General features: G+C 38.3%; 1 protein-coding gene across 1 annotated transcript in view; it reads left to right on the forward strand.

Annotated features, from left to right (window-relative positions):
* The window catches only part of BUB1B (BUB1 mitotic checkpoint serine/threonine kinase B), a 59,268-nt gene extending 34,778 nt beyond the window's left edge, over positions 1-24,490 (forward strand). The window contains exons 14-23 of the mRNA XM_027083862.1: positions 39-144; positions 3,221-3,495; positions 11,725-11,858; positions 12,156-12,296; positions 12,652-12,752; positions 15,053-15,202; positions 16,825-16,967; positions 19,863-20,034; positions 21,046-21,152; positions 22,576-24,490. Coding sequence (XP_026939663.1) covers positions 39-144; positions 3,221-3,495; positions 11,725-11,858; positions 12,156-12,296; positions 12,652-12,752; positions 15,053-15,202; positions 16,825-16,967; positions 19,863-20,034; positions 21,046-21,152; positions 22,576-22,807 — 1,561 coding nt within the window. The 3' untranslated portion in view covers positions 22,808-24,490. The remainder of the gene's footprint in view (positions 1-38; positions 145-3,220; positions 3,496-11,724; positions 11,859-12,155; positions 12,297-12,651; positions 12,753-15,052; positions 15,203-16,824; positions 16,968-19,862; positions 20,035-21,045; positions 21,153-22,575) is intronic.
* The last annotated feature ends 3,051 nt before the right edge of the window (positions 24,491-27,541 follow it).

The raw sequence follows: 27,541 nt of genomic DNA on the forward strand, positions 1-27,541 counted from the left end.
AAGAGAAAAATTGCTGAATGAAATATGTCTTTTTCCAGTCCTTCTGCAGATCCCCCACGGGTTTTAGCCCAACGAAGGCCCCTTGCAGTTCTCAAAACTTCAGAAAGCATCACCTCAAATGAGGATGTATCTCCAGATGTTTGTGTAAGGAGCAATATCCCTAAGTTTATATAAATGGACTAGTGGATAGTTTCATTCAATTCTCACAAAAGTTTAGGGTTAAAATGAAAATTATTGGCTTGAAATAAGCACATGAAAAGACGCTCAAAACCATCTGTTATCAGAGAATGAAAATCAAAACCACAGTGAAATGTTGCACACATGCTCTAGGATGGCTATAATCAAAAAGACAACAAGTGTTGGTGAGGATGGGAAGTAACTAGAACCCTCATACTTTGCTGGTGAGAATGTGAAATGATGCATCCTCTTTGGAAAACAGTTTGGCAGTTCTTCAAAATGTTGAACATAGAGTTACCATATGATCCAGCAATTCCCTCCTAGGTATATATCCAAAAGAATTTAAAACATATCTTCACACAAAAAGCTTTACATGAATGTTCATAGCAGCATTTTTCATAATAGCCAAAAACTGGAAACAGCCCAGTGTTCGTCAACTGATGCATGGATAAACAAAACGTTGTGTATCCATACAATGGAATATTATTCAGCCATAAGAAGGAATGAAGTACTGATATATCTTACAACATGAATGAACCTTGAAAACACTGCTAAAATGAAGCCACACACAAAAGAACACATATTGTATGATTCCATTTATGTGAAATGTCCAGAATAGGCAAATCCATAAAGACAGAAAGTAGATTAGGGATTTCCAGGGGATTAGGGAGAGAGTGGGTTGGAAAGTGACTACAAATGGATATGGTGTTTCTTTTTGAGGTGATGAAGATGTTCTGGAGTTAGATGGTGATGGTTGCAAAGCCCTATGAATATACTAAAAACCACTGAAATGCACACTTTTAAAGGGTGAAGTTTGGGGTATGTTAATTATATCTCAGTTTTTTAAAGTGGGGAAAAAAATCACTGCCTTGAAAGCCAAGGATCTTATAAAATGTTTATGAAACATTGGCAATGAAAGAGTTATGTGAACGAACCTTTTTTTTTTGTAGTAATGTTTTATTTTAATCACTGTGGACTAGTGACATGATAATACTTAGGATAAAAAAAGACCCTGTGTAGATATTCAAGACAAAGTAAATAAACTTTATCAGTGGCATTTCATTGAAGTCTTAAACCAGCATCTGGAAACTTGTCTTGAGATTGAAGGGAACTGAGTATGTTTAATCTGAAGACTTTTAAGGGGAGACATGATCAGTAGCTACAGTGATTTAAAACACTGATTTAAAACAGTATATTCTCCACATCCTAGGGAATGACTCAAACATGTTTTTGTTTACTTATTTATTGAGGTATATTTTATATTCATAAACTGCACACATATTAATTTTTATATATGTGAATATCTGTGCGGTCTTCACCCATGTCAAGATACAGAAAATTTCCAGCAACCCAGAGGAACCTCGGGAGCCATTTATGACTAAAGGTGGTCAGGCCCCATTCCAACTATACTGAATTGGAATTTCCAGGGATAAAACCCAAGCATGTATTTTTATTTGTTTTAAATAGTTTCCCAGGTAATTCTAATATAGGTAGTCCACTGACTGCTATGAAAAGATAATGATGTAGAAGAGTAAGTTTTACATACTGTGTTCTGGAGAATACCACCAGAGAATAGATGGATAGGCTAGATTTGGAGGTAGTGGTTCTAGGTTCAGCTGTTCAAGGATGGACTAAATTATTAAAGGGGTAAGTCTCAATCTAGTTTTTTTGTCTTAAACCTCTTACTTGAATTTTGTTAATAGGTACCTACCAGGATTCTTTCCCCTACCAAAAAAAAAAATTTGAAGTGTCTAAACTAATAGGGCCATAAGTAGAATTTCATAAAATGTATTCTTAGACTGCAGACATCTATTTTACTCTAATCTTACAATTTTTTAGTTTCACTTATTGTTTCTTCTAGATGTGTCTCACCTCTACTAAATAATGTTGAGTCAGAAATTCAGAGTATATATCATATTGGTAATGATTTAGAAAATTAATATCTAGTATCTATAAGGGTTAAATGAAATAGGCACTTTTGTGTACTTCAGGTAAATGTATAAAATGGTACAATCCCTCTGAGGGCGGTATGTATAAAGACACTTAGTGTTCAATTACCTTTTTGACCTGATAGTTCTACTTTTATGAATTATTCCTAAGAAAGTTAACATATTCTTAAAGATTTAAATCTACAAGAATATTTAAAATAGTTTTGTGACAGTGAAAAACAGGGGATAACCTAAAACATTAGGTCAACTTCTGATAAACCCACAATGTTACCATCATGTTTCTAAAGAATTTTTAATAGCACAGAAAATATACTAAAAAATATAATGAGAAGGAATAATATAGACTAGCATAGATGCTATAATTTCACTTGTTTTAAAACCTCTTTTTTAAATGCATAGAATATGCTTGTGCATGTATCCTACCAGATGTATATGGTCATAGCAGTTGCCTCTGGGGAGTAGTAACTGGAGTGGAGACGTCAGGGGGAATCAAGTGTGGAAAGGAGACTTTTTCACTATATATCCTTTTAAACTAGTTGACTTTTTAAAACTATATACCTGTATTACTTTTAAAGACAAAGGTGTTTTTTTTTATGGCGACAAAGGCGTATTTTAAATGTTTTCCATTATTTTATACTTTTTTTCCCATATTTTCTACCATGATCATGAATTACCTTTAAGAAATAAAATAGAAATTAAACATTTGTCAAAGAAAAAGACTTAAAAGCTAGGAGGATAGCAGATTATTGGAACATATTCTAGGCCAAAGCCAGAAGAAAAATAGCATTAGTCCTCTAGTTCCTAGGTGAAATTGGTTGGGAAAAAAACATTGTCCAGTTTTTTTCCTTTGTATGGAGAATCCTCACAGTGTATTTTTTGATGATATATAATTTGCTGTTTTCATAATACAAAACCTTTTTCCTCAAATGTAATAATGTGCTTTTTAAATTTGTCTTTCTCTAGAGATTCTGATATGATGCTTTTGCACCCTGTGTTAAAAATCACTTATCTAATATGTATCTCTTTCACTAAAAAAGATAGGCCATTCATATGCTCACTGAAATGTTTGAGCTAAGTTTTTTGTGGTTTTTCAGGATGAATTTACAGGAATTGAGCCCTTGAGTGAGGATGCTATTATCACAGGTTTCAGGAATGTAACTATTTGTCCTAACCCAGAAGACACTTGTGACTTCGCTAGAGCAGCTCGTTTTGCATCCACTCCTTTTCATGAGATAATATCCTTGAAGGATCTCCCTTCTGATCCTGAGAGACTGTTGCGGGAAGAGGACCTAGATGTGAAGACTTCTGAGGACCAGCAAACTGCTTGTGGCACTATCTACAATCCAACTCTCAGCATCAAGAAGCTGAGGTGACTGGTGATTATAGGTTGTACAAATCAGGTTGTTTGAGGGCTTTCTTATTCTGTGTGTGCTTGTCAGTTATAGCAATCAATTATGAAGCTTTTACTACCTGCTGGGTACTGTGCTAAGTGTTTTACCTGACAGCTGGGCTCCTCCAGATAAAGTGTTAATGGGATTTAGTATCTGATTTGATTCTAAGGGTTAAAAGTAAATTTTGCCGGATATGGTATCTTTGAGAAAACTCAGCAAAGTGTACCTGATTGGTAGAGACGAGGCATTTATTTTTCCTTTAATATTGAGGTTAAAATAATGGTAGAGTAGGTTGATGCTAATTTCAAATAGGCAATTAGAGACATGTTTTTGGTTTTCTTTAACATCTTTATTGGAGTATAATTGCTTTACAGTGTTGTGTTAGTTTCTGCTGTACAACAAAGTGACTCAGCTACATGCACACATATATCCCCATATCCCCTCCCTCCTGCGTCTCCCTCCCACCCTCCCCATCCCACCACTCCAGGTGGTCGCAAAGCACTGAGCTGATCTCCCTGTGCCATGAAGCTGCTTCCCACTAGCTATCTATTTTACATTTGGTAGTGTATTCGTGTCAGTGCTACTCTCCCACCTCGTCCCAGCCCACCCTTCCCCTTCTCCATGTCCCCAAGTCCACTCTCCACATCTGTGACTTTGTTCGTGCCCTGCCCCTAGGTTCATCAGAACCTTTTTTTTTTCTTTTAGATTCCATATATATATGTTAGCGTACAGCATCTATTTTTCTCTTTCTGACTTGTATCACTTTGTATGACAGACTCTAGGTCCATCCACCTCACCACAAATAACTCAGTTTCATTTCTTTTTATGGCTGAGTAATATTCCATTGTATATATGTGCCACATCTTCTTTATCCATTCATCTGTCAGTGGACACTTAGGTTGCTTCCATGTCCTGGCTATTGTAAATAGTGCTTCATTGAACATTGTGGTACATGACTCTTTTTGAATTATGGTTTTCTCAGGGTATATGCCCAGTAGTGGGATTGCTGGGTCATATAGGAATTCTAGTTTTAGCTTTTAAAGGAAGCTCCATACTGTTCTCCATAGTGGCTGTATCAATTTACATTGACACCAACAGTGCAAGAGGGTTCCCTTTTCTCCACACCCTCTCCAGCATTTATTGTTTGTAGGTATTTTGATGATAGCCATTCTGACTGGTGTGAGGTGATACCTCACTGTAGTTTTGATTTGCATTTCTCTAATGATTAGTGATGTTGAGCATTCTTTCATGTGTTTTTTGGCAATCTGTATATCTTCTTTGGAGAAATGTCTGTTTAGGTCTTCTGCCCATCTTTGGATTGGGTTGTTTGTGTTTTTGATATTGAGCTACATGAGCTGCTCGTATATTTTGGAGATTAATCTTTTGTCAGGTGTTTCATTTACAATTATTTTCTCCCATTCTGAGGGTTGTCTTTTCATCTTGTTTATGGTTTCCTTTGCTGTACAAAAGCTTTTAAGTTTCATTAGGTCCCATTTGTTTATTTTTGTTTTTATTTCCATTTCTCTAGGAGGTGGGTCAAAAAGGATCTTGCTGTGATTTATGTCATAGAGTGTTCTGCCTATGTTTTCCTCTGTGAGTTTTATAGTATCTGGCCTTACATTTAGGTCTTTAATCCATTTTGAGTTTATTTTTCTGTATGGTGTTAGGGAGTGTTCTAATTTCATTCTTTTACATGTAGCTGTCCAGTTTTCCCAGCACCACTTATTAAAGAGGCTGTCTTTTCTCCATTCTACATTCCTGCCTCCTATGTTCTTGGATTGGAAGAATCAACTTTGTGAAAATGACTATACTACCCAAAGCAAAGATAAGGTGACCATGTGTGCGTGGGTTTATCTCTGGGCTTTTTGTCCTGTTCCATTGATCTATATTTCTGTTTTTGTGCCAGTACCATACTGTCTTGATTACTGTAGCTTTGTAGTATAGTCTGAAGTCAGGGAGCCTGATTCCTCCAGCTCTGTTTTTCTTTTGCAAGATTGTTTTGGCTATTTGGGGTCTTTTGTGTTTCTGTACAAATTGTGAAATTTTTTGTTCTAGTTCTGTGAAAAATGCCATTGGTAGTTTGATAGGGATTACATTGAATCTGTAGATTGCTTTGGGTAGTATAGTCATTTTCACAAAGTTGATTCTTCCAATCCAAGAACATAGTATATCTCTCCATCTGTTTGTATCATCTTTAATTTCTTTCATCAGTGTCTTATAGTTTTCTGCATACAGGTCTTTGTCTCCTTAGGTAGGTTTATTCCTAGGTATTTTATTCTTTTTGTTGCAGTAGTAAATAGGAGTGTTTCCTTAATTTCTCTTTCAGAGTTTTCATCATTAGTGTATAGGAATGCAAGAGATTTCAGTGCATTAATTTTGTATCATGCTACTCTACCAAATTCATTGATTAGCTCTAGTCGTTTTCTGGTAGCATCTTTAGGATTCTCTATGTATAGTATCATGTCATCTGCAAACAGTGACAATTTTACTTCTTTTCCCATTTGGATTCCTGTTATTTCTTGGTCTTCTCTGATTGCTGTGGCTAAAACTTCCAAAACTATGTTGAATAATAGTGGTGAGAGTGGGCAGCCTTGTCTTGTTCCTGATCTTAGTGGAAATGGTTTCAGTTTTTCATCATTGAGGACGATGTTGGCTGTGGGTTTGTCATATATGGCCTTTTGTGTAGAGGTAGGTTCCCTCTGTGCCTACTTTCTGGAGAGTTTTTATCATAAGTGGGTGTGGAATTTTGTCAAAAGCTTTTTCTGCATCTGTTGAGATTATCATATGGTTTTTCTCCTTCAATTTGTTAATATGGTGTATCACATTGATTGATTTGCATATATTGAAGAATCCTTGTATTCCTGGGATAAACCCCACTTGATCATGGTGTATGATCCTTCTAATGTGCTATTGGATTCTGTTTGCTAGTATTTTGTTGAGGATGTTGCATCTATGTTCATCAGAGATATTGGCCTGTAATTTTCATTTTTTGTGACATCTTTGTCTGATTTTGGTATCAGGGTGCTGGTGGCCTCATAGAATGAGTTTGGGAGTGTTCCTCCCTCTGCTATATTTTGGAAGAGTTTGAGAAGGATAGGTGTTAGCTCTTCTCTAAATGTTTGATAGAATTCGCCTGTGAAGCCATCTGGTCCTGGGCTTTTGTTTGTTGGAAGATTTTAAATCACAGTTTCAATTTCAGTGCTTGTGATTGGTCTGTTTATATTTCCTATTTCTTCCTGGTTCAGTCTCAGGAGGTTGTGCTTTTCTAAGAATTTGTCCATTTCTTCCAGGTTGTCCATTTTATTGGCATATAGTTGCTTGTAGTAATCTCTCATGATCCTTTGTATTTCTGCAGTGTCAGTTGTTACTTCTTTTTCATTTCTAATTCTATTGATTTGAGTCTTCTCCCTTTTTTTCTTGATGAGTCTGGCTAATGGTTTATCGATTTTGTTTATCTTCTCAAAGAACCAGCTTTTAGTTTTATTAATCTTTCCTATTGTTTCTTTCATTTCTTTTTTGTTTATTTCTGATCTGGCCTTTATGATTTCTTTCCTTCTGCTAACTTTGGGGTCTTTTGGCTCTTCTTTCTCTAATTGCTTTAGGTGTAAGGTTAGGTTGTTTATTTGAGATTTTTCTTGTTTCTTGAGGTAGGATTGTATTGCTATAAACTTCCCTCTTAGAACTGCTTTTGCTGCATCCCATAGGTTTTGGGTCATCTTGTTTTCATTGTCTTGTGTTTCTAGGTATTTTTTGATTTCCTCTTTGATTTCTTCAGTGATCTCTTGGTTATTTAGTAGCATATTGTTTAGCCTCCATGTGTTTGTATTCTTTACAGTTTTTTTCCTGTAATTGATATCTAGTCTCATAGCGTTGTGGTCGGAAAAGATACCTGATAATGATTTCAGTTTTCTTAAATTTACCAAGGCTTGATTTGTGACCCAGGATATAGCCTATCCTGGAGAATGTTCCATGAGCACTTGAGAAGAAAGTGTATTCTGTTGTTTTTGGATGGCATGTCCTATAAATATCAATTAAGTCCATCTTGTTTAATGTGTCATTTAAAGCTTGTGTTTCCTTATTTATTTTCATTTTGGATGATCTGTCCATGGGTGAAAGTGGGGTGTTAATGTCCCATACTGTTGTGTTACTGTCGATTTCCCCTTTTATGGCTGTTAGCATTTGCCTTCTGTATTGAGGTGCTCCTATGTTGGGTGCATAAATATTTACAATTGTTATAGCTTCTTCTTAGATTGATCCCTTGATCATTATGTAGTGTCCTTCTTTGTCTCTTGTAATAGTCTTTATTTTAAAGTCTATTTTGTCTGATATGAAAATTGCTACTCCAGCTTTCTTTTGATTTCCATTTGCATGGAATATCTTTTTCCATCCCCTCACTTTCAGTCTGTATGAGTCCCTAGGTCTGAAGTGGGTCTCTTGTAGGCAGCATATGTACGGGTCTTGTTTTTGTATCCATTCAGCCAGTCTGTGTCTTTTGGTTGGAGCATTTAAACCATTTACATTTAAGGTAATTATCGATATGTATTTTCCTATTACCATTTTCTTAATTGTTGGGTTTGTTATTGTAGGTCTTTTCCTTCTCTTGCATTTCCTGCCTAGAGAAGTTCCTTTAGCATTTGTTGTAAAGCTGGTTTGGTGGTGCTGAATTCTCTTAACTTTTGCTTGTTTGTAAATGTTTTAAATTCTCTGTCAAATCTGAATGAGGTCCTTGCTGGGTAGAGTAACCTTGGTTGTAGGTTTTTCCCTTTTATCACTTTAAATATATCCTGCCACTCGCTTCTGGCTTGCAGAGTTTCTGCTGAAAAATCAGCTGTTAACCTATGGGGATTCCTTTATATGTTATTTGTTGCTTTTCCCTTGCTGCTTTCAGTATTTTTTCTTTTTATTTAATTTTTGATAGTTTGATTAATATATGTCTCGGCGTGTTTCTCTTTGGGTTTATCCTGTATGGTACTCTCTGTGCTTCCTGGACTTGATTGACTATTTCCTTTCCCATGATAGGGAAGTTTTCAACTATAATCTCTTCAAATATTTTCTCAGAGCCTATCTTTTCCTCTTCTTCTTCTGGGACCCCTATAATTCGAATGTTGGTGTGTTTAATGTTGTCCCAGAGTCTCTGAGAATGTCCTCAATTCTTTCATTCTTTTTTTTTTTTTTTTTTTTGGTACGAGGGCCTCTCACTGTTATGGCCTCTCCCGTTGCGGAGCACAGGCTCCAGACGCGCAGGCTCAGCGACCATGGCTCACGGGCCCAGCCACTCCGCGGCATGTGGGATCTTCCCGGACCAGGGCATGAACCTGCATCGGCAGGCGGACTCTCAACCACTGCGCCACCAGGGAAGCTCCATTCTTTTTTCTTTATTCTGCTCCCTGGCAGTTATTTCCACCATTTTATCTTCCAGCTCACTTACCCATTCTTCTGTCTCAGTTATTCTGTTATTGATTCCTTCTAGAGTATTTTTAATTTCAGTAATTGTGTTGTTCATCACTGTTTGCTCTTTAGTTCTTCTAGATCCTTGTTAAATGTTTCTTGTATTTTCTCCATGCTGTTGCCGAGGTTTTGGATCATCTTTACTATCATTATTCTGAATTCGTTTTCCAGTAGGTTGCCTATTTCGTCTTCATTAATTTGGTCTTGTAGGTTTTTACCTTGCTCCTTCGTCTGTAACAAGTTTTTTTGTCCTTTTTCTTTTTCTTTTTTTTTTTTGATGGGTGGTGTTGTATTCCTGTCTTACTGGTCGTTTGGCCTGAGGCGTCCAGCACTGGAGTTTGCAGGCAGTTGGATATATCCAGGTGTTGGTGCTGAGATGAGGACCTCCAGGAGGCCTCACTCCGATTGATGTTCCCTGGAGTCTGAGGTTCTCTGTTAGTCCAGTGGTTTGGACTCGGAGCTCCCATCACAGGAGCTCAGGCCCGACCTCCAGCCTGGGAACCAAGATCCCGCAAGCTTTGTGGCAGGATAAAAAAAAAAGGAAGAAAGAAAGAGAAAACTGGGCAGTACAATATCAAAGAATAAAAAACAAAATAAAATTAGAAAGATAAAAAATATATTAGGAAAAATAAACTAATTGAAGCAACTGCAACAAGGTAAAATAAAACCGCAGCAGAAAAAAAAGGAAAAAAAGGGGGGTGGGGTGGGAAAGAAGCCAAAAGGAGAGATCACTAATAAAGTGTAAAAAATAAAATAAAATTAGAATAATAAAAGGTTTATTAAGAAAAATAAAAATACAAAAGAATCAACAGCAGTGAATCAACAAGGTAAAACAGAACCCAATCTAAAAGAGAAGAAAAGAAAAGAAAAAAAGCCTTGACTCTGGGGGAGGAGTTTAGGCGGGGATGGGGTTTAGGGTGGGGCGGGACCTAGGGCATGGGGGTGACGTTTGAGCATGGGGTGGGGCCAAGGCGGGACAACGTTCAAGCATGGGGCGGGGCCTCTGCTTAGGACCTGCACAGAAGGGGGTAGGCAGCACGTGGAAAGAAAGACCTCTAGAGTGTGGCATTCGGGAGTTTGGAGGTAGAGCCCTGAGTGAGGGTGTAGGGGCAGGGCTTGGGCTCTCCGGGGCAGGAGGGAGGCTCTGAGGGCAGAGGATTAGGCCCTGGACCCCAACAGGCTTCCCAGTGCCTAAGTGGACAGGGAAGGCACTGGCCGTGTTACCTTCCGTTTCTTCATGCGCCTCCCCCATGGTCTCTGCCAGGGTCTCCCGCACCCGCCCCCCACTGGGCCACTGGACCCCTAACCATGGGTGGGTCCTGCTGGGTGTAGGAACTCCTCCTCCCCCAGACACCCCTCAGGGGTGTTGGTCCCTGAAGTCCAACCTTTACTTTTGCTCCCCCTTCCCTCCCTCCCACTCCCTCAGGACCCGTGCGTCTGGAGAGGGCCTCAGTGGGGAGAGGATCAGGCCCAGGATCTCAGCAGGTTCCTGGGGGTCCAAGTGGGCAGTGGAAACATGGCCATGCTCCCTTTTGATCCTCTGCCCTCCTAATGATTCCCCAGTTTCCCCCTTTCGGGGTGGATCCCTTACCCTCCCCCAGCTGCCCCTCAGGGGTGCCAGTCTGGTCCCCCTCCACTTCTCTTCCTCCTTCACTCCCCCCACACCTCACATCCTACCTGGTGGCTGGGGGTTTCTCCCGTCCCCTGAGATGTCTGTGGTCCCCCACCAGTGCCTGGTAGGTGCCCTAGTTTTGAGGAGACACGAATTTCTCGTCCTCCTGGTAACCATGTTGGCTCCACTGGAGACATGTTATTTAAAATATCTTTTGATAGAGAGGTGGAAATGAATAAAGAAGAGGGGGGGAATGGCATAGAGAGCCAGGGACTAAGCCTTGTGATCTCTCTATATTTAAAAGCCACCTGATTTAAACAAACTTATTCCAGTTTTAGGAATAGTTTTTTGTGTTTTTTTTAAGGAGCAAGCTGCTTTTTTATAAATTTTATTTTATTTATTTATTTTTGGCTGCCTTGGGTCTTCATTGCTGTGTGCGGGCTTTCTCTAGTTGTGGCGAGTGGGGGTACTCTTCATTGTGGTACGTGGCTTCTTATTGCAGTGGCTTCTCTTGTTGTGGAGCATGGGCCCCAGGACGGGCTTCAATAGTTGTGGCATGTGGGCTCAGTAGTTGTGGCTTGCAGGCTCAGTAGTTGTGGCGCACGGACTTAGTTGCTCCGCGGCATGTGGGATCTTCCCGGACCAGGGTTCAAACCCGTGTCCCCTGCATTGGCAGGCGGGTTCTTAACCACTGCGCCACCAGGGAAGCCCAGGAATATTCTTTGATTTGCCATTTTGTACTTTTAAAACTGTATTTTCAAACTTTTTTCACATTTTCTAGCATGTATTCACCTTGAATAATTTCGCTTTTTCTTTCTTGACCTTTGCTTATTGAAGAGTTAAAAAGTCCAAAGAAAGGATAAAGAGGAAGGAAGTTAGTGTCTTAGTTTTTCTCAGTCAGTTTAGAATAGACGTAGAAGAAGGCATTTCCTATAGATTAGGTTAATAAAACATAAATTTAATGCTTGGCGTTGATTTTCAACCAGAGTAGATAAAGTTACCTAGATTCTGATTATGAATCTTTTTTTTTTTTCAGGAAAATAATGGACTTTAAAATTGAGGCTATTGAATAGCAAATAAAAGTATAATAAAGATAAGTTGATATAAATTACCCCCTTGAGGATTGACTGATCTGTGGTTCTTTCAGCCCAATTATTGAAGACAGCGGTGAAGCCACACACTCCTCTGGGTTCTCTGGATCTTCTGCCTCAGTTACAAGCACCTCCTCCATCAAATGTCTTCAAATTCCTGAGAAACTGGAGCTCACTAGTGAGACTGCAGGTAGGTTCATATATACCATTTGTAAACAAATATCTATATCCATGTCCAGTGAACACTTATTTATCAGAGCAAACTGAGGTATAAGTATTTCTTCTCTAGAAAAGTTGCCATAAATTGTGAAATCTCTAGAATAGGTGAGTACTAACTGAATTCGGTATCATAAAGACCTGAGATAGATGAGTCTTGTTAGGTTAGCAGTATTGATCATGCAATCATGGTTTTTTTTTCCCCCTCCTCTGTTATAATACCCATTTTAAGTTTTGGAATAATTTTTTTTGAACATTTTTTTTCCCGCAGACAGCCCTACTCAGTCACCCTGGTGTTCACAGTATCGCAGACAGCTGCTAAAATCCCTACCAGAGCTGAGTACCTCTACAGAGTTTTTTGTAGAAGATAAACCAATGCCTAATTTAGAAATAGAGAAGGAAATTGAATTAGGTAAGTATCGTTGAATGCATGTCCTTTTGTGTATGACAGTATACAAATAAGTGATTATTTGTACTTGAATTTGATGCTTAAGTACAATCAATATTTCTAGAATGTAAGAAACAACATTATAGGAGTTGACACATTGATAAGTTCATGTCCCAGTAACAATGGAATTCTGTCTTCCCCTCTTTCAATTTTTTTATCCCCTCTTTCAGTTTTTAACAAATGATTTTGAAAAGTATTCTAGATGCTACTAACTGGCAAATATAAAGTGAGTGCCTTTAGCCCTTAAGCCAGGAAGTAAAAGCTAGGGGGCTATATATATTCACAGTGATTTTGAAATGGAATCAAAACTTCTCAACAGATAATGAGGATTATTGCATTAAACAACAATACCTGATATGTGAAGACTACAAATTATTCTGGGTGACGCCAAGAAACTCTGCAGAGTTAACCATAATAAAGGTGGGACTGATTCTCTGTCATTTCAATTTCTTTGTAAATAATGTTGGTTGAAGCAGTAACTGTGACCCCATGGTACCATAAGATCCTTCTCGTAGTCTATAAGCTTCCTTATAGGAAAGTCAGTGATGCATAAAGAAATCACTCACCATTATATGCCAAGATGAGATATCAAAAATGAGAGGGTAGGGCTTCCCTGGTGGCGCATTTGTTGAGAGTCCGCCTGCCAATGCAGGGAACGCGGGTTCGTGCCTCAGTCCGGGAGGATCCCACATGCCGCGGAGCAGCTGGGCCTGTGAGCCATGGCCTCTGAGCCTGCGCGTCCAGAGCCTGTGCTCCGCGACGGGAGAGGCCACAGCAGTGAGAGGCCCGCGTACCACAAAAAAAAAAAAAAAAATGAGAGGGTATTGTATAAATCTCTCAATGTGTCCAAACATGTCAGGTGTTACATCAATTTTATCTTTTTGAGGACATCTGAAATTTTTTGGCTCACTCCAATCTGGACAAGTTACATTCTAGGCTTGACACGTACACACACACACACACACACACACACGTACACACACACACACACACTACATTACCTTGAAATTTCCATTCACCATCATTCCAGGGATTCACATGACCTCTTTTTTATATTGAATGCCTAGTTACGTTGGATCCCATTTTCTTTTTCTTTCTTGGTTTAAGTCCTCATATTTTAGTAGCTTCCTGAGAAAGGATGCATAGGATGTAAATTTTTTGAAACCTTGCATGTCAAAAAATTTCTTATTCCACATCTTTATTTGATTGGTAGGTTGGCTGGATATTAGAATTCTAGGTTCAAAACTTTTTTTCTTTAGAATTTTGAAGATAAGCTCCATTAGCTTTTGGCTTCTAACCTTGCTTTTAAAATTTTTTGCCATTCTCTGTGTGATTTTTTTTTTCCCCCTCTCTCTGGATCCTTGTAGGATCTTACGTTTGTCCCCAGCATTCTGAAATTTCACAATTACATGCTTTGGTGAAAGTGTATTTTCACCCATATGCTAGGCACTTGATGGCCATTTCAATCTGGAGACTCCTTCAGTTCTGAGAAATTATCTTCAAAGAAAAAATTATTTCTTCCCCCCAGTCTTTTCTGTTCACTTATTCTAGAATTCCTTTTATTAGGATTTGGGGTCTCCTGGACAGATTCTTTAAAAACCTTATCTTTTTTCCTCCTATTTTCTCTTTGTCTTTTTGCTTTACTTTCTGAATGTTTTGTCAACTTTATTTTCAGTCTTTTTACTGGGTTTTTCATTTCTTTTATCATGTATTTAATGTTCTTTCTTTGTAACATTCTGTTCTTCGTTTCAAAGATAAAATATTCCTTATCTCTCTGAGTATATTAATGATACTTTAATTTTTTTTTTTCTCCCTGCATCATCTGTTTCCTTTTGTCTGTTTTGATCTCTGTCTTTCATATTAGAGGCTTTCTTCAAGTCTTTGGCTGTCTCTTCATATTTAAGTGTGGGATGCTAGAAAGCCAGTTGAAATCTCTGTTATATGGTGGGACCTTGACAGCTGTAGACTTCACTGTACAGTGATCTCACTTGGCCATTTTGTTGGAAAATCCTCAATCTTTGGGTCTTTTGAGCTTATCAGATTCCTTAGAGAAAACTTCTGGTTTCCTGCCTAGAGCATGTAATCCTGGCTGCTAGCCTCCTGAAAGCTGCATGGGGAAGTTAGTCTGGAGAGTAGAGGGGCAGGAAGATGCATCCTAACATTTGACATATAATAAACTTTTTCCTCTTCTCCATATGGTATTCCCACCCTCAACAATGCACGGTGTCCTCTAGTCCAGAGCCCTTCTGTTTTATATTCTCTAGGAATAAACTTCTGGTCTTCAAGAATGAGAGAGAGGCAGGGCTAGGCTGGGCTACAGGAGCAGGAGGGGAGTCTGGGGACTGATGTTCTCTTTACAGAGTTCAACCACCCCTGGTTTAGCTCCACCTTCACCCTTACTTCCATAGGTAATTAGTGCCACCAGTTTTATATTATAGGGAGATGGTCTTGTAGTATAAATATGGTTGCTTTCAGCTTTCTCCACTGCTAGAATCAGCTTTCTTGGGTCTGTTAAGTGGATTGTTACCTCTTATTATTCTCTTTCCAGCTTTCAGAATTTCCTGCTGCTCCATCCTTTATTATAGATTTCTACCTTTTAAAATATCCCATTACTATTATTTCTGTTGGGATATAGGAAGGGCTGGAGGGAATGTTTTCATTCTGCCAACTATAACCATAGATTCTAATGACTCTTATTTTTAAAATATATTTTCTTACAGGTATCTTCCCAACCTGTCCCATGGGACTTTTATATCAACTTCAAGTTAAAGGAACGTTTAAATGAGGAGTGTGATAATTTGTGTATCTGTTATCAATACCAAGATGGCTGTATTGTTTGGCACCAATATATAAACTGCTTCACCCTTCAGGTTTGCAATAATATGAAAACATATCATTTAAAGTCCTCAAGTAGAGAGATTTGTGCTCCATTTAGCAAAGGAATTTAGTACAGAATTCCTGTTAATCTTCTAGAAATAGACCAATTAAATTATGAGTTTAAAGCATTGTTTTCTTTTTCCAAGTTATTTTGACCAAGAACCTCCTTTAACTTTTTATTATGTCAGTTTTCAAACATATAAAAATAGACAGAATTGTGTAATGACCTGGTCATCTAACTGTGACCATCACCAGCTCATGTCCACTTTTGTTTTAAATTCCTGGTCTGGTAATTCCAACATCCCTGCCATGTCTGGTTTTGATCCTTGTTCAAATTGCATTTTTTGCTTTTTGGTATGCCTTGTAATTTTTTCTTGATAGCCAGGCATGATGTACTGGGTAAAAGGAGCTACTGTAAATAGGCCTTTAGTAATATGATGATGAGGTGTAAGGGGAGGGAAGGTGTTGTACAGTGCTATGATTCATCGTCTTTTGCAGCGAGCCTATGCCTTTGGACTGTGAACTTCACAAGTTTCTCAGTTTCCTACCCCCATACCCGCCACCACCCGGCTTAGGTAGGACAAGATGGCTGGAGTGGGCTGGAATTGTGTATTTCCCTTCCCCAGGTCAGGTAGGCTCTGAAAATGCCCCAGCAGGTTAGGCTCTGGTTAACTAGTTTCCCCTGAAGGCAGGCCTTGTTAAAAAGAACAGAGTGCTGTGGCCTATTTCAAATGGTTCTTTTTCCCCCTCCCGCTGCTGGAAGCACTAGGGGAATTTTTCTGTGATATTTACTGTGAGAACCTGGTCTGGCTCCTGGAGGTAAAGTTCACAAAAATGTGGGGCCCCCCTATGCTTACAGATCCTAAAGGAGTTGTTGATTTTTCAGTTGGCTCAGCTTTTTACGTTAGGACAGTAGTAACTTCCAAGCTCCTTATGTGAGGAATGGAAACCAGAGGTCTATTTTTGCCACTCTTGTTCTATCTATATTTTCCCCCTGGATCATTTTTGGAACCCAAACACAATATATCTTTTTTGGCCACACCACACGGCTTGCGGGATCTCAGTACCCCAACCAGGGATTGAACCCAGGCCCTTGGCAGTGAAAGCCCAGAATCCTAACCACTAGGCCACCAGGGAGCTCCCCACAATATATCATTTTATTCTTTGGAATGTTCTTAAGAAAGTTTTACTGCCTTTTTTTAGTTTAGTGTTTCCGAGTTTTTTATTTCTCATCTCTTTTTAAATTGAAGTATAGTTGATAGACAATGTTATATTAGTTTCAGGTGTACAACATAGTGATGGTTTTGCTGCAATTTTGATGGTAATACAAATTCTCCAAAATGGTTGGAATGATGGTATTTTAAAACTACCATTTATAGAGTACCTATTATGGGCCAGGCTCACCCTTGATGCTCTTCATCCATTATTTCATTAAATCCTTATAAACAATCTAATTGGAGAGCAGCATTATTAAAAATGGGACAAAAACCCAACCTACAAAGGAGCCGACATTCTAATAGAGAACAACAAGGAAGAGTACAGGGCAGTGGTAAGCAAGGTATTGAGTATAAGTCACCCCAAATTAAGAAATAGTTTTCTGTCCTTCTATTTCCAGGATCTTCTTCAATACAGTGAATTTATTACCCATGAAATGATAGTGTTGATTATTTGTAACCTCTTGACAATGATGGAGAAACTACACAAAGCAGAAATAGTCCATGGTGACTTGAGTCCAAGGAGTCTGATTCTTAGAAACAGGTTGGTCCTTTTCATTCTCTCATAATTCTGTCAGCTTTGTCGTAAAACATGGATAGTTGCCATTCTCTTTTGCCTTTTGATAAATGCCATATTAATGAACACAGTACGTTAAGAGAATATTTGCTACCTAAAAGTCAATAGTCACTGGGAATAGTTTAAAAGAATTCAACCAAAAAAAACACGATGAAAAAATCCAGAAAAAAAGAATTAACGACTCCATCGTGATGATTCCTGTCAAGAAGAGATGTAAAATGTGAATATTTGGGGAAATGTGAAGTAGATTGTCTAGTCTTTCTTTGTGTGGGACCAGTGCGGAGCTAGCAAGGATGCTAGCAACACTGAGGCACTGCTCAGTTTCAAAGGCCAAAGCTTAAGTCACACCAAATTGAGGTAATTGCCAAGAGAAGTAGGTAAAACCAGAGTGCAAATGCAAACCATGCCAAGAAAAGGGGCTTAGAGTTCAAATTACATCCAGTTTAGCCATCAGGTTCAAGGGGTGAGCACAGAGCAGGAAATAAGAAATGAAGCCCAAATACTAAGAACTGAGAAAATACAGACAACATTGAGGCATAAACAAGGCAAAGATGCTCAACAATTTTTGTTTTATGGAAAGGACTAGAGGACCAACACACCTGTCTAATAATGGGCATTGATCTCTTGGTATTTGAGTGAAGCAGTCTGGTTTAAAGATGCTTTGTCTGCCCCAAGCCTGTGACTTGGGTAAGCAGTTAACTTTCTCTCTGAGGTCATTCGTGTACACTAAAAGCTGGAATCATTCTTTACATTTCTCCTGATTACTTATTCTGTAAGAAGAAACTGAATTAGACTCTAAATCATAGTTGGCATGGAAATTAAAAGAACCTTCAATGTATTTCTGCAGTTATAACCAAAAAAACTAGAGCATCCTACCTTCTTTCCTGAGATGGCAGAGTCCTAAAGTCTTCCCCAGGCATAATACAGCAGCATTTCTCATCCAGGGCACCATAGGTACTTTGGATGAGATAATTCTTTGTGCAGGTCTGGTCCAAGCATGTCAGGATGTTTTATATCTATTTCCCCGTAACTACCTCTCACCCAAACACAAGTTACAATCCCCCAGCCATTGTGATCACCAAATATCTCCCCATATGTTTCCAAATGTGAGAACCCCTGGTATAGTTTTTATTTTCATTCTATTTCACAGCACTGAAATTTCAGAGGATAGTGCTAGAGTTCTCAGGACTTTTCATGGAAATTGTAAGCAAAGAGATTTTCTAAGCCTTTTTGGGATTAGGCATTTGTATGCTGTGTATTCAAATATCCTTCTCTCAGTCACTAGAGGACTCCAGGAAACCACATAGTGTTGAAGGGACATTGCCTTTTACTTTGTCACAACTTTTCAAATTTGATAGGAAATTTCATATAGATGCACAAGGAATTGAAAGAGCCTTTTTTTTTTAACATCTCTATTGGAGTATAATTGCTTTACAATGTTGTGTTAGTTTCTGCTGTATAACAAAGTGAATCAGCTACATGTATACATATATCCCCATATCCCCTCCCTCTTGCATCTCCCTCCCACCCTCCTTATCCCACTCCTCTAGGTGGTCACAAAGCTGTGAGCTGATCTCCCTGTGCTATGCGGCTGCTTCCCACTAGCTATCTATTTTACATTTGGTAGTGTATATATGTCAATGTTACTCTCTCACTTCATCCCAGCTTACCCTTCCCCCTCCCCATATCCTCAAGTCTATTCTCTATGTCTGTGTGAAAGAGCCTTTTGAAATCATTTAATGCAGTTTCTACATTGTGTGTGTGTGTGTGTGTAAAATGAGATCCAAAAAAGTGGAATGTCTTGCCTAGGGTAACAGTGAATGGATGATTAGAGAGCTAGGAGACCTTCCTGCTTCTTTTTATTATTCTCAGAAACATTTTTCCTACCTCTCCCAAGTTTTGAAAACATTTGGGAATTATAGTTTTATGATGGCCAAAAACAAGTTGTAGTAAGGAATCATAAATTTTAAAGTAAAATAGATCATTCTGTGCTGTGGAGGTATATGTGATAGGATTAATCAAAGCCTATATTTAGGAATATAAGACCTGCCACTGATATCCATCAGGGATTTGAAAACACCAACTGAGAAAGCAGAGAAACAGAAGGAACACAAAAATAATCCATTTTTTCCTCACATAAATAGTTCCTATATCTCTTTGGAGAATAGCTTTATTACACGGAATAGATAAGCCTGAGGAAAATCAATAGTGAATTAGTTCTATAACGTTCTTTTCTCTCTTTTTTTTTTTTTTTGTAAGGAAACAGGATTGGAATCACATATAAGAGGAAGACAGTATGGTATTAATTTAATATAAACAGGATGGTTTACAGTATTTTGTAAAGGTATCACTTTACCAAAAAACAGCCTTATGTTGTTTTCAGTTAAACTCTGGGAAGGAGGGATCTGAATGACACTCGGAAAGCCTAATCTAATAGTAAACAAGAAAGACTGTGACATCTATCAAAGCTTAATTTCCTCCATCATAATTCTTGTCAGTGTATAAATCATTGCTGTTATATATGTCAATATGTTCAGTGCAAGACAGAGGCCTGCAGTCTACTTCCAGTATTTAGTTTATATAATATGGAAACTTGATAAATGTTCTGTGGTGGCCATGCACAATGGCTTAGATATAGCTTGGGTCACTAAACTCATCTTAACGTTCCCCAGTTGGGTGGATACTGCCACTGCTCTTACAGGTGCATTTTCATAACTAACCACTGGAGGGAGCTATTGGCATAGCTAAGGCACACCTGCAGTACCTCCTTTTTTTTCTTCCTTCTTTTTTTTTTAAAGACCAGCTATGCAGTTTCTTTCATGGCCTATTTTTATTATCTCCTTCTCTTACATCTGGGCTTAGAATCCACGATCCCTATGATTGTAATAAGAACGATCAAGCTTTGAAGATAGTGGACTTTTCCTACAGTGTTGACCTTAGGGCACAGCTAGATGTTTTTAACCTCAGCGGCTTTCGGACTGTACAGATCCTGGAAGGACAAAAGATCCTGGCTAACTGTTCTTCTCCCTACCAGGTAAGTGTAAAACAAGCTTGAGCAAATGTGGAGAGGGCTTCTTAATCTCTTTCTTACCTAGATAAGCCAGGAAAGCTAGTGTTTACTGATATTGTCTCTCCTGGAACAGATGACCTAGTTTTCAGATATCACCAAGTCAAGCAAAATGTACCATTTTTCTGTCACAATACTGAAGAATTTACACATACACGTGCAGACACATGACTAACTCAGTAACCTAAGTGTCAGGGCCATTTCTACCAGTTATCTGTCTTGTCTTTTGTAAATCATTTTCTGTGATCTTCTCTGTAAAATAAAGATAATAATCAGCTCTGTTTACATCAGAATTCTTGTGAGGATTAAATGCAATAATGTATATAAAAAGACATTAGGAGAAATATAAAGTGTTTTATATGGTGGCATTATATGCAGAAATCCCTTCTGACTCAGCTCTGGATATATGGCATTTTGCTGACTGAATATGTAGCATAGCCCTGAACTAGTCATGTAGAACACATTTAGATCACAGCTAGAGTCCATGCAAATTTAGTAGGTGTACAAATTTGAATTTGGCAGTTCAGATATATTTGTCTTCTTTTTTTTTTTTTTTTTTTTGTGGTACGTGGGCCTCTCACTGTTGTGGCCTCTCCCGTTGCGGAGCACAGGCTCTGGACGCGCAGGCTCAGCGGCCATGGCTCACGGGCCCAGCCGTTCCGCGGCATGTGGGATCTTCCCGGACCGGGGCACGAACCCACGTCCCCTGCATCAGCAGGCGGACTCTCAACCACTGTGCCACCAGGGAAGCCCTATTTGTCATCTTTTGTTCTAGGATAATTCCTAGAGTTGGCTCTACTGATCACTTCTTTGGGGAGTTTCTCTCTTTACTGTAAGGATAAGGAACAGTCTACTAAAATGTATGTCATAAAATAAACTTAGCTAAGCACTATGATACCTGTCAACTTCCTACATAAATAAATTGCCATGACAATAGCAGAGAATGATTGTAGCTGATGGTGCTTTTTGTGATTTCAGGTAGATCTGTTTGGTATAGCAGATTTAGCACATTTACTATTGTTCAAGGAACACCTGCAGGTCTTCTGGGATGGGTCCCTCTGGAGACTTAGCCAAAATATTTCTGAGTAAGTATTGGTGGTTTCAGGGTCTTTGCCTGTCCAAATAATGTTCTCTTTATCTTGGGTGCTCTCTGCTTTGACAGCCTTGGTTTCATAGTCCAAATGCCATGATTTCATTAATTTTAACCAGTTTTCATTAGAGTATCAGTGGAGCACCTTGTGCAGGACAAAGGAATTGTTCATTAAAAATGGGAATCTAGCTATTCGGACTTCAGGACATCATTCTGGACCCAGATGTATCATAGACATATAAACCGTGACTAGAGTATGGAAGCCTCTCAATTTAGAAGGCTTAATAGAAACATTTTATGAGAATAATTTTCTAATCAATTGGTGTTAGTCTTATGGCCGTTTTTAATAGCTTTTGTCAAAAGTTAATAAGCATCTCTTGAAGAAAGCTAAATTTCTAAATTACATACTAATTTTAGGCTATTATTTATTTAATGAATGGGTGAAACCAAAGCAGAGAACTGAATCTCCTTGGTGAGGAAGTAAATGCTCTCTTAATAACAGCTGCTTGGTCTCAGAACCTTAGTACTCCCTCAGGCCTGCTCATAATACTTATTAAATATCCCATGTTCTCCCTTACCTTATCATAGCTATTAACTTCGCAGAATAAGCTTACCAATCTATCACTTAAAGAAAAGAAAAATCAGTGTTGAAAATGTAACACCCCTTCACCTCCATTTTCCCCTGCCAACAATTGAATTGTATTTTTTTCTTTATTTAATTCAGAATTTGGCCAATCTTATTTGTCTCTAACATGTACTTTCAAAATAGGTTTGAAATATAATGTAAGGCATATAGGATAGATTCAGGTTATCTCCAGTTGGTTATGGTCCTAGGTGGGTCTTACACAAACAGAAGCAAGTGGGGTCAGGTGGGGTTTCCTAACAGCCTTGCCTTTTACAATAATAGAAGCTTCTCTGATCTTTAAAAAAAAAAAAGGTGCAAACATCATAGACTTAAGCAGTAGTTACTTCACTTGAGCTTAGGTTTCTGAGAAGGTTGTGAAGGTAATAAACCCCTGGGCGGGGGGAGAGAGGAAGCTGTAGTCTTTCTAATGACCTAGACTTTAGAAAAGTTAGAAGAGAGGAGACAAATTTCGTCTTTCTTCTATTTGTAGAAGAGAAATGCTGCATCTTAGTACATGGAGGAAATTTATAGATTCAGATGAAAGATTTTCTTTCCCTTTATGTGCATTATATTATGGCTCTTCCCACTATGGTAGTCTTTTTTCTTTTTTCTTTTTTTTTTTTGTAGTTTGACCTTGGGTTTTCAAAGGACACTACTTGAATGATCTCTAACCCTAGAGTTAGGTATTACCTTAAATCATGTTGGTGCATAAATGTACCACTGAGTTAAACACAGAAAGAATTCTAACTCCTATATGCCTAATCTTGATGAAAATGGTTTTATATATTTTTAGGCTAAAAGGTGGTGAACTGTGGAATAAATTCTTTGTGCGGATTCTGAATGCCAGTGATGAGTCCACAGTGTCTGTTCTGAGGGAACTTGCAGCAGAAATGAATGGGGTGTTTGACGCCACATTCCAAAGTCACCTGAACAAAGCTTTATGGAAGGTAGGGAAGTTAATCAGTCCTGGGGCTTTCCTCTTCCAGCAAGATGGGCAGTCAAGTCTCTCGCAGATTCCTGCCTAAAACCGATGGTGGTACTGTGGAACACTGGACCTGTATATGCTATGACTTAATTTAGGTACACTACTAACACTTTTCTGCTTTTTGGTAGAAGTATATTTCTAGGTAACTGGCATTTTCTACTCAACAAGGTACCGCCTCTTGGCCTTGTCTAACTTTAACAAAGAACTGTTTTATTCTAAATGGATTCCACGTTAATGGGTACCTTGTTGTCATTTAATGCATTTGTCTCAACTTTTCTCTGTACTTTTCCCGTTTGTAATTTGTGACCTGTGCCCTTATAATCACTATGTATTTTGTAAATAATAAAATAGTATTTGTTAAATTTGTGCTTCTAACATCTCATCTACTTTTTGCTAACTAAGGTAATAAATGGCCTGATTTTGCAGACAGGCGCTACTTTACCATGGAAATGTATATATTCTAGACTTGGAACTGTTATGATAGGATCGTAACGAGACAGAATAGCCAACCATTCCTTTAGGTGTTCCTGACCTTCCACTAAATGGTCTAGATTGAAAAGCAGATAAAATGGTTTACACAAGGCCAAATTTTCTTAAATTTCAAGGGGCAAAATTGTTTGTTTTTATTATATTTTAATGTTTTCATTTTTTATCCACCAAGCCCCTTGGTCTACTTATATAATCTAGCAGTGCTGCTGCTCGGTCTCTTGATTAGGGCTGTGCGAGTTAGAAAAGAAAAGGTTTTGAATGGGCTTTAGCAACCTTTCAGAAATGGAATAATTACCATTCTGTTACATGCAAAATGACTTGGTGGGGGCACGGTTAATGAAGGAATAGAAGGAGATTTTGTTGTTTGGAAGATTTGAAGAGGCAGAATTTTAGAATAAAAAGATGACTTTGAAGCATGGAATCATTTGGGAGAGAATAGGTCTAAATGAAGTATTAGACTGCTAAACAGAAGCATGAATTACACCAGGTCTTGGGTATAGGGAAGGAAATTGGTAGAAAAGGGCAATGAAAATTAACTATTTCATATCTAAATATCAAAATTATCAAATGTGCCTCTATGCTGGTGCCTGATTTTTTTTTTTTTTTCACTCTAGTTGTCACTGTTACTGCTCTAAGATTGCTGGAAAGCAGAAGATTCTAAGTATATCTCAGCTAAAAATATTTAAGCATATATAGTTGAAGCACTGAAACATGACTTGGCTCTGAAGGATAATCAACTTAGAAATTTTTTGCTCTTAACCAAAATATGATTTTTCAAACATTTTCATGTTTGCTTCTTATACAACTAAGGATATGAAATTATATATCTGTATCTTTTATGTAATCGAACCCATCTACCCCTCTGCTCTGCTCTCCTCTCCTCATTTCTCAATCCACCTCTTTGACACATAAAGTCATTTGAGGCTGGATGGTAAATTTAGAGTCTTTCTCAACATAGGCTTAGCTACCATCTAGTGAATTTTTCAGCAACCTTGACAGCAAGACTGACAAACCAGTGCTTTATGGATAAAGCTTTGATTCTGAAAGTCCAGTCTGAGGAGAGGGAGGAAAATCTGAGGAAGCTAATGTATTAGAGAACTTGCAACTATTTTGCTACCTCTTCCTCCTTTCCCCATCCCCTCCAATCCTGACCTTTCTTCGTAGAGGGGAGAAAATAATACCTGACCAGTTAGGACCTATGATGTCTTTGTTTTCTCTTTGCCTGAGCATAAAACCACAAAGCGGGCACATTTCCGTTTTCCTTATATTTTATGTTGTTTGTCTTGGGAGAAGGAAGCGGAAGCCTCTATTTGTTAGCTGAAGCTTCAAATGGTTCTTATTTCTTGTCTCACTAAGGCAGAAATAGCCTAACGATAGACCTGAGAAAAAGAACATAGCTGAAAAGACAGGATCTTCACTTTTGTTTGAAAAGAGACCATGGAATATATAGCGCCTCACCATTCACAAAATGTACATCCACTAATCTTCTACCACTGTTAGAACCCTCATCCCCCTGTGGCAGCTGTACAAGAAACCTTCCACCCAAGTCAGAGTGCTCTAACTGATGCCAAACCTGAATCTGGAAATAAAAAGATTTCCTTTAGCATTAGGACTTTAGACTGTTAGTTGGGCTATTATCTCAAGGTTAGATAAGAAAGCCTTTCAGAGGGTTAGCACAAAGCACTTTGAAATGACTCGTGTTCAGGCTAAAATCTTTAAGCAAAGACGGCAAAGAAATGCTTCTTGTCTGTTGCATTTGGAAAAGAGGAATTCTTCCTCCAGCTGCACCAACTCTTATACCAAATTCACTTCCAGTCTGGCTCATAAAAGTAAGATTTCCCTAGTGAGGAAGATGCGTTTTTAAAAAAATTTTTAATATGGCAAACTTCCGACCTTAATGAGGTTCTTGTTTCCACCAAAGACACAAGAAGCTATGAATATTTAATAGGATAAAGGTGGCATTTCAGAAAACTGGTGTTGAAATAATGGATTAGAGTTTGAACTCTATCACCAGCGCCACCACTAGTTCATACAGCACCTTTGTGCAAATTAGAAGTCCCCTTCCTCTAGTGGATTTAGTACCTCCCTGTGCACCGTAGCTTGACTGGATTTCAGTCCGCACTTACCCTCTCAACCTGGTACCCTTGTAAATAAATTGCACAGCCATATGCAGTGGTCTTTCCTGTTTCACAGCTTACCTGCAAAAAAAAATTTAGATCAAAAATGTTAATGTAAAAAACTGAAAATATAAAATAGTAGATGACTTTGTAATTTTTTGTCTGTGACATAACACCAAGATTTATCCAGGAAGATTGCTATTTATTACTATAATAGATAAAAAAAATAAAACCTAACATAGTCACCTGTCTCTCCCCTCCCCCCCCCAAAAAAAAAACCCTAAACACAAACTAGGAAAAATTACTTGCCACACGTTTGCATCATTTTTCACTTGCATTATCTCAAGGTCTCATAACTAGTCTCTCTGCTTCCTCTGCCCACCTCCAATCAAATCAGAACCCTCCAATGGCTTCCCATCTCACACAGCACAAAATCGGAAGACTTCTCACAGCCTGCAAAACCCTACCAGGTCTAACCCTGCTATTCCCTCACCTCTTCCCTGACTCCTCTTTTCCTTGCTCACTCCACTGTAGCCTGCCTACCTCCTTTCTGTTCCTTAAACATGCCAACTAGTTTCCCTCTTTATGAACTTTTTGCTTTGTTTCTTCTGCCTGGAATGTTCTTTCCCATAACTTCACATGGATTACTCCCTACTCCCCTTCAGATGTCTTCTCAGATCTCCACCTTATCAGAGGCCTTCCCTGGCTATTCTGTACAAAATAGCATCCCATACACACACTGATGTTCTGCTGTTACTCTCTATCCCTCTTTACCCTGCTTTATTTTTTCCATAGCACCTATCACCTGTTTTTTCCATAGCATATATATATATATTTTTTGTTCTTCTCCCCTGTATCCCACTACTAGAATTTAAGCTCCTTAAGGGCAGGGATTTACTTTGTTTCTTGTTTTAACCCCAGTGCCTAGAGCATTGTCAAAGCACTATTTTACCTAAGGTACAAAGAACTCGCTTAAAAAATTGAAAACCAGTAGAAATAGACAAAGGGCATGAACAGTCCACTAAAAACATTTTGATGGCCAGCATGTGAGTTGTTCACTCTCATTCCTAATTAAATAAAATGCAAAATAAGCCTGAAATTTTCATCATTCAGATAGTAAATGGTTGAAAATTGTGTTTGTGAGGGTGAGGGGAAATAAGTACTCATGTTATTAGTGGGAGTGCAAATTGGCACACTATTAGGAGGTGATTTGGCAATGTTTATTTAATTTAAATATTCATTCCCTTCAGCTGAGAAATTTTTCCTAAGAGTTTATCTTAAAGAAGCATTGGCACAGATGCTCAAAGATAAAGCACTGTTTGTAACAGTTGTCCTCCCTGCTTCCAAGGCTCATTAGTCCCAGAGGGATAATCCATGTGACAGACCCTGCGGAAAGAGGAGTCCTGGAACTAATGCAGAGGTGAAGTCAGACGATTTCTGTAGATGGCAGGGATGCCTTGGCATTGGTGCCAAGAAGATTGGTGCCCAATCTTCCAATCTGGCATGAGCCTGTAGAGTTAGGCTTTGAAAGTTGATTCCAGACATTTCAGCTTATGTTTAAAAAAAAAAAAAAAAAAGCTGAGGGGAAAAAGTGGTTGCCTTTGAGGAGAGTAGAGTAGAGAGGGGAACGAATAAAGGCTTTTACTTTTCAATTTGTGCATTTCTGAGCATTTTGAACATTCTGATCACTTTTTTTTATGTCTATGGGATAATCTAGGCTAAGAAATTATGGGCTATGGTTTTGTCATCTTTTCCCTTCTCTACATTAAAAAAACAAAACGCCTAATATGTGTTAGGTGTTTTTATAGTGGGAAATTTGGGAGACTTTATCATCCAAATATAAAAGCAAGATTAATTTGGAATTAAAATGTGAGCATGAAAACAGTTTTAAATTATTGAAGATAATATATCTAAACTTCTATTTTTAGTATGCTAAAAATTCATACATGTTCATATGTTTTATAATGTTTCTATTCAAGGTGCGCTTTCTAAAATTATCTTCCTACTGTTACAACTTCCTGTGTCTGTGAATAAGGGATTGAATTACATAAAACTTGACTTTTTTCAAAACAAAATACATTTTATGGCTCTCGTATAAAAACTTGAGTTTCCACAAACTGACATTGTATGATTAAGAAAGGAACAAACAATGATGAACTCAGGCTAAA

Source organism: Aethalodelphis obliquidens, unplaced genomic scaffold, assembly GCF_003676395.1.
Source record: "Aethalodelphis obliquidens isolate GAN/ISIS:26980383/991018 unplaced genomic scaffold, ASM367639v1 scaffold51, whole genome shotgun sequence".
Classification (NCBI taxonomy): domain Eukaryota; kingdom Metazoa; phylum Chordata; class Mammalia; order Artiodactyla; family Delphinidae; genus Aethalodelphis; species Aethalodelphis obliquidens.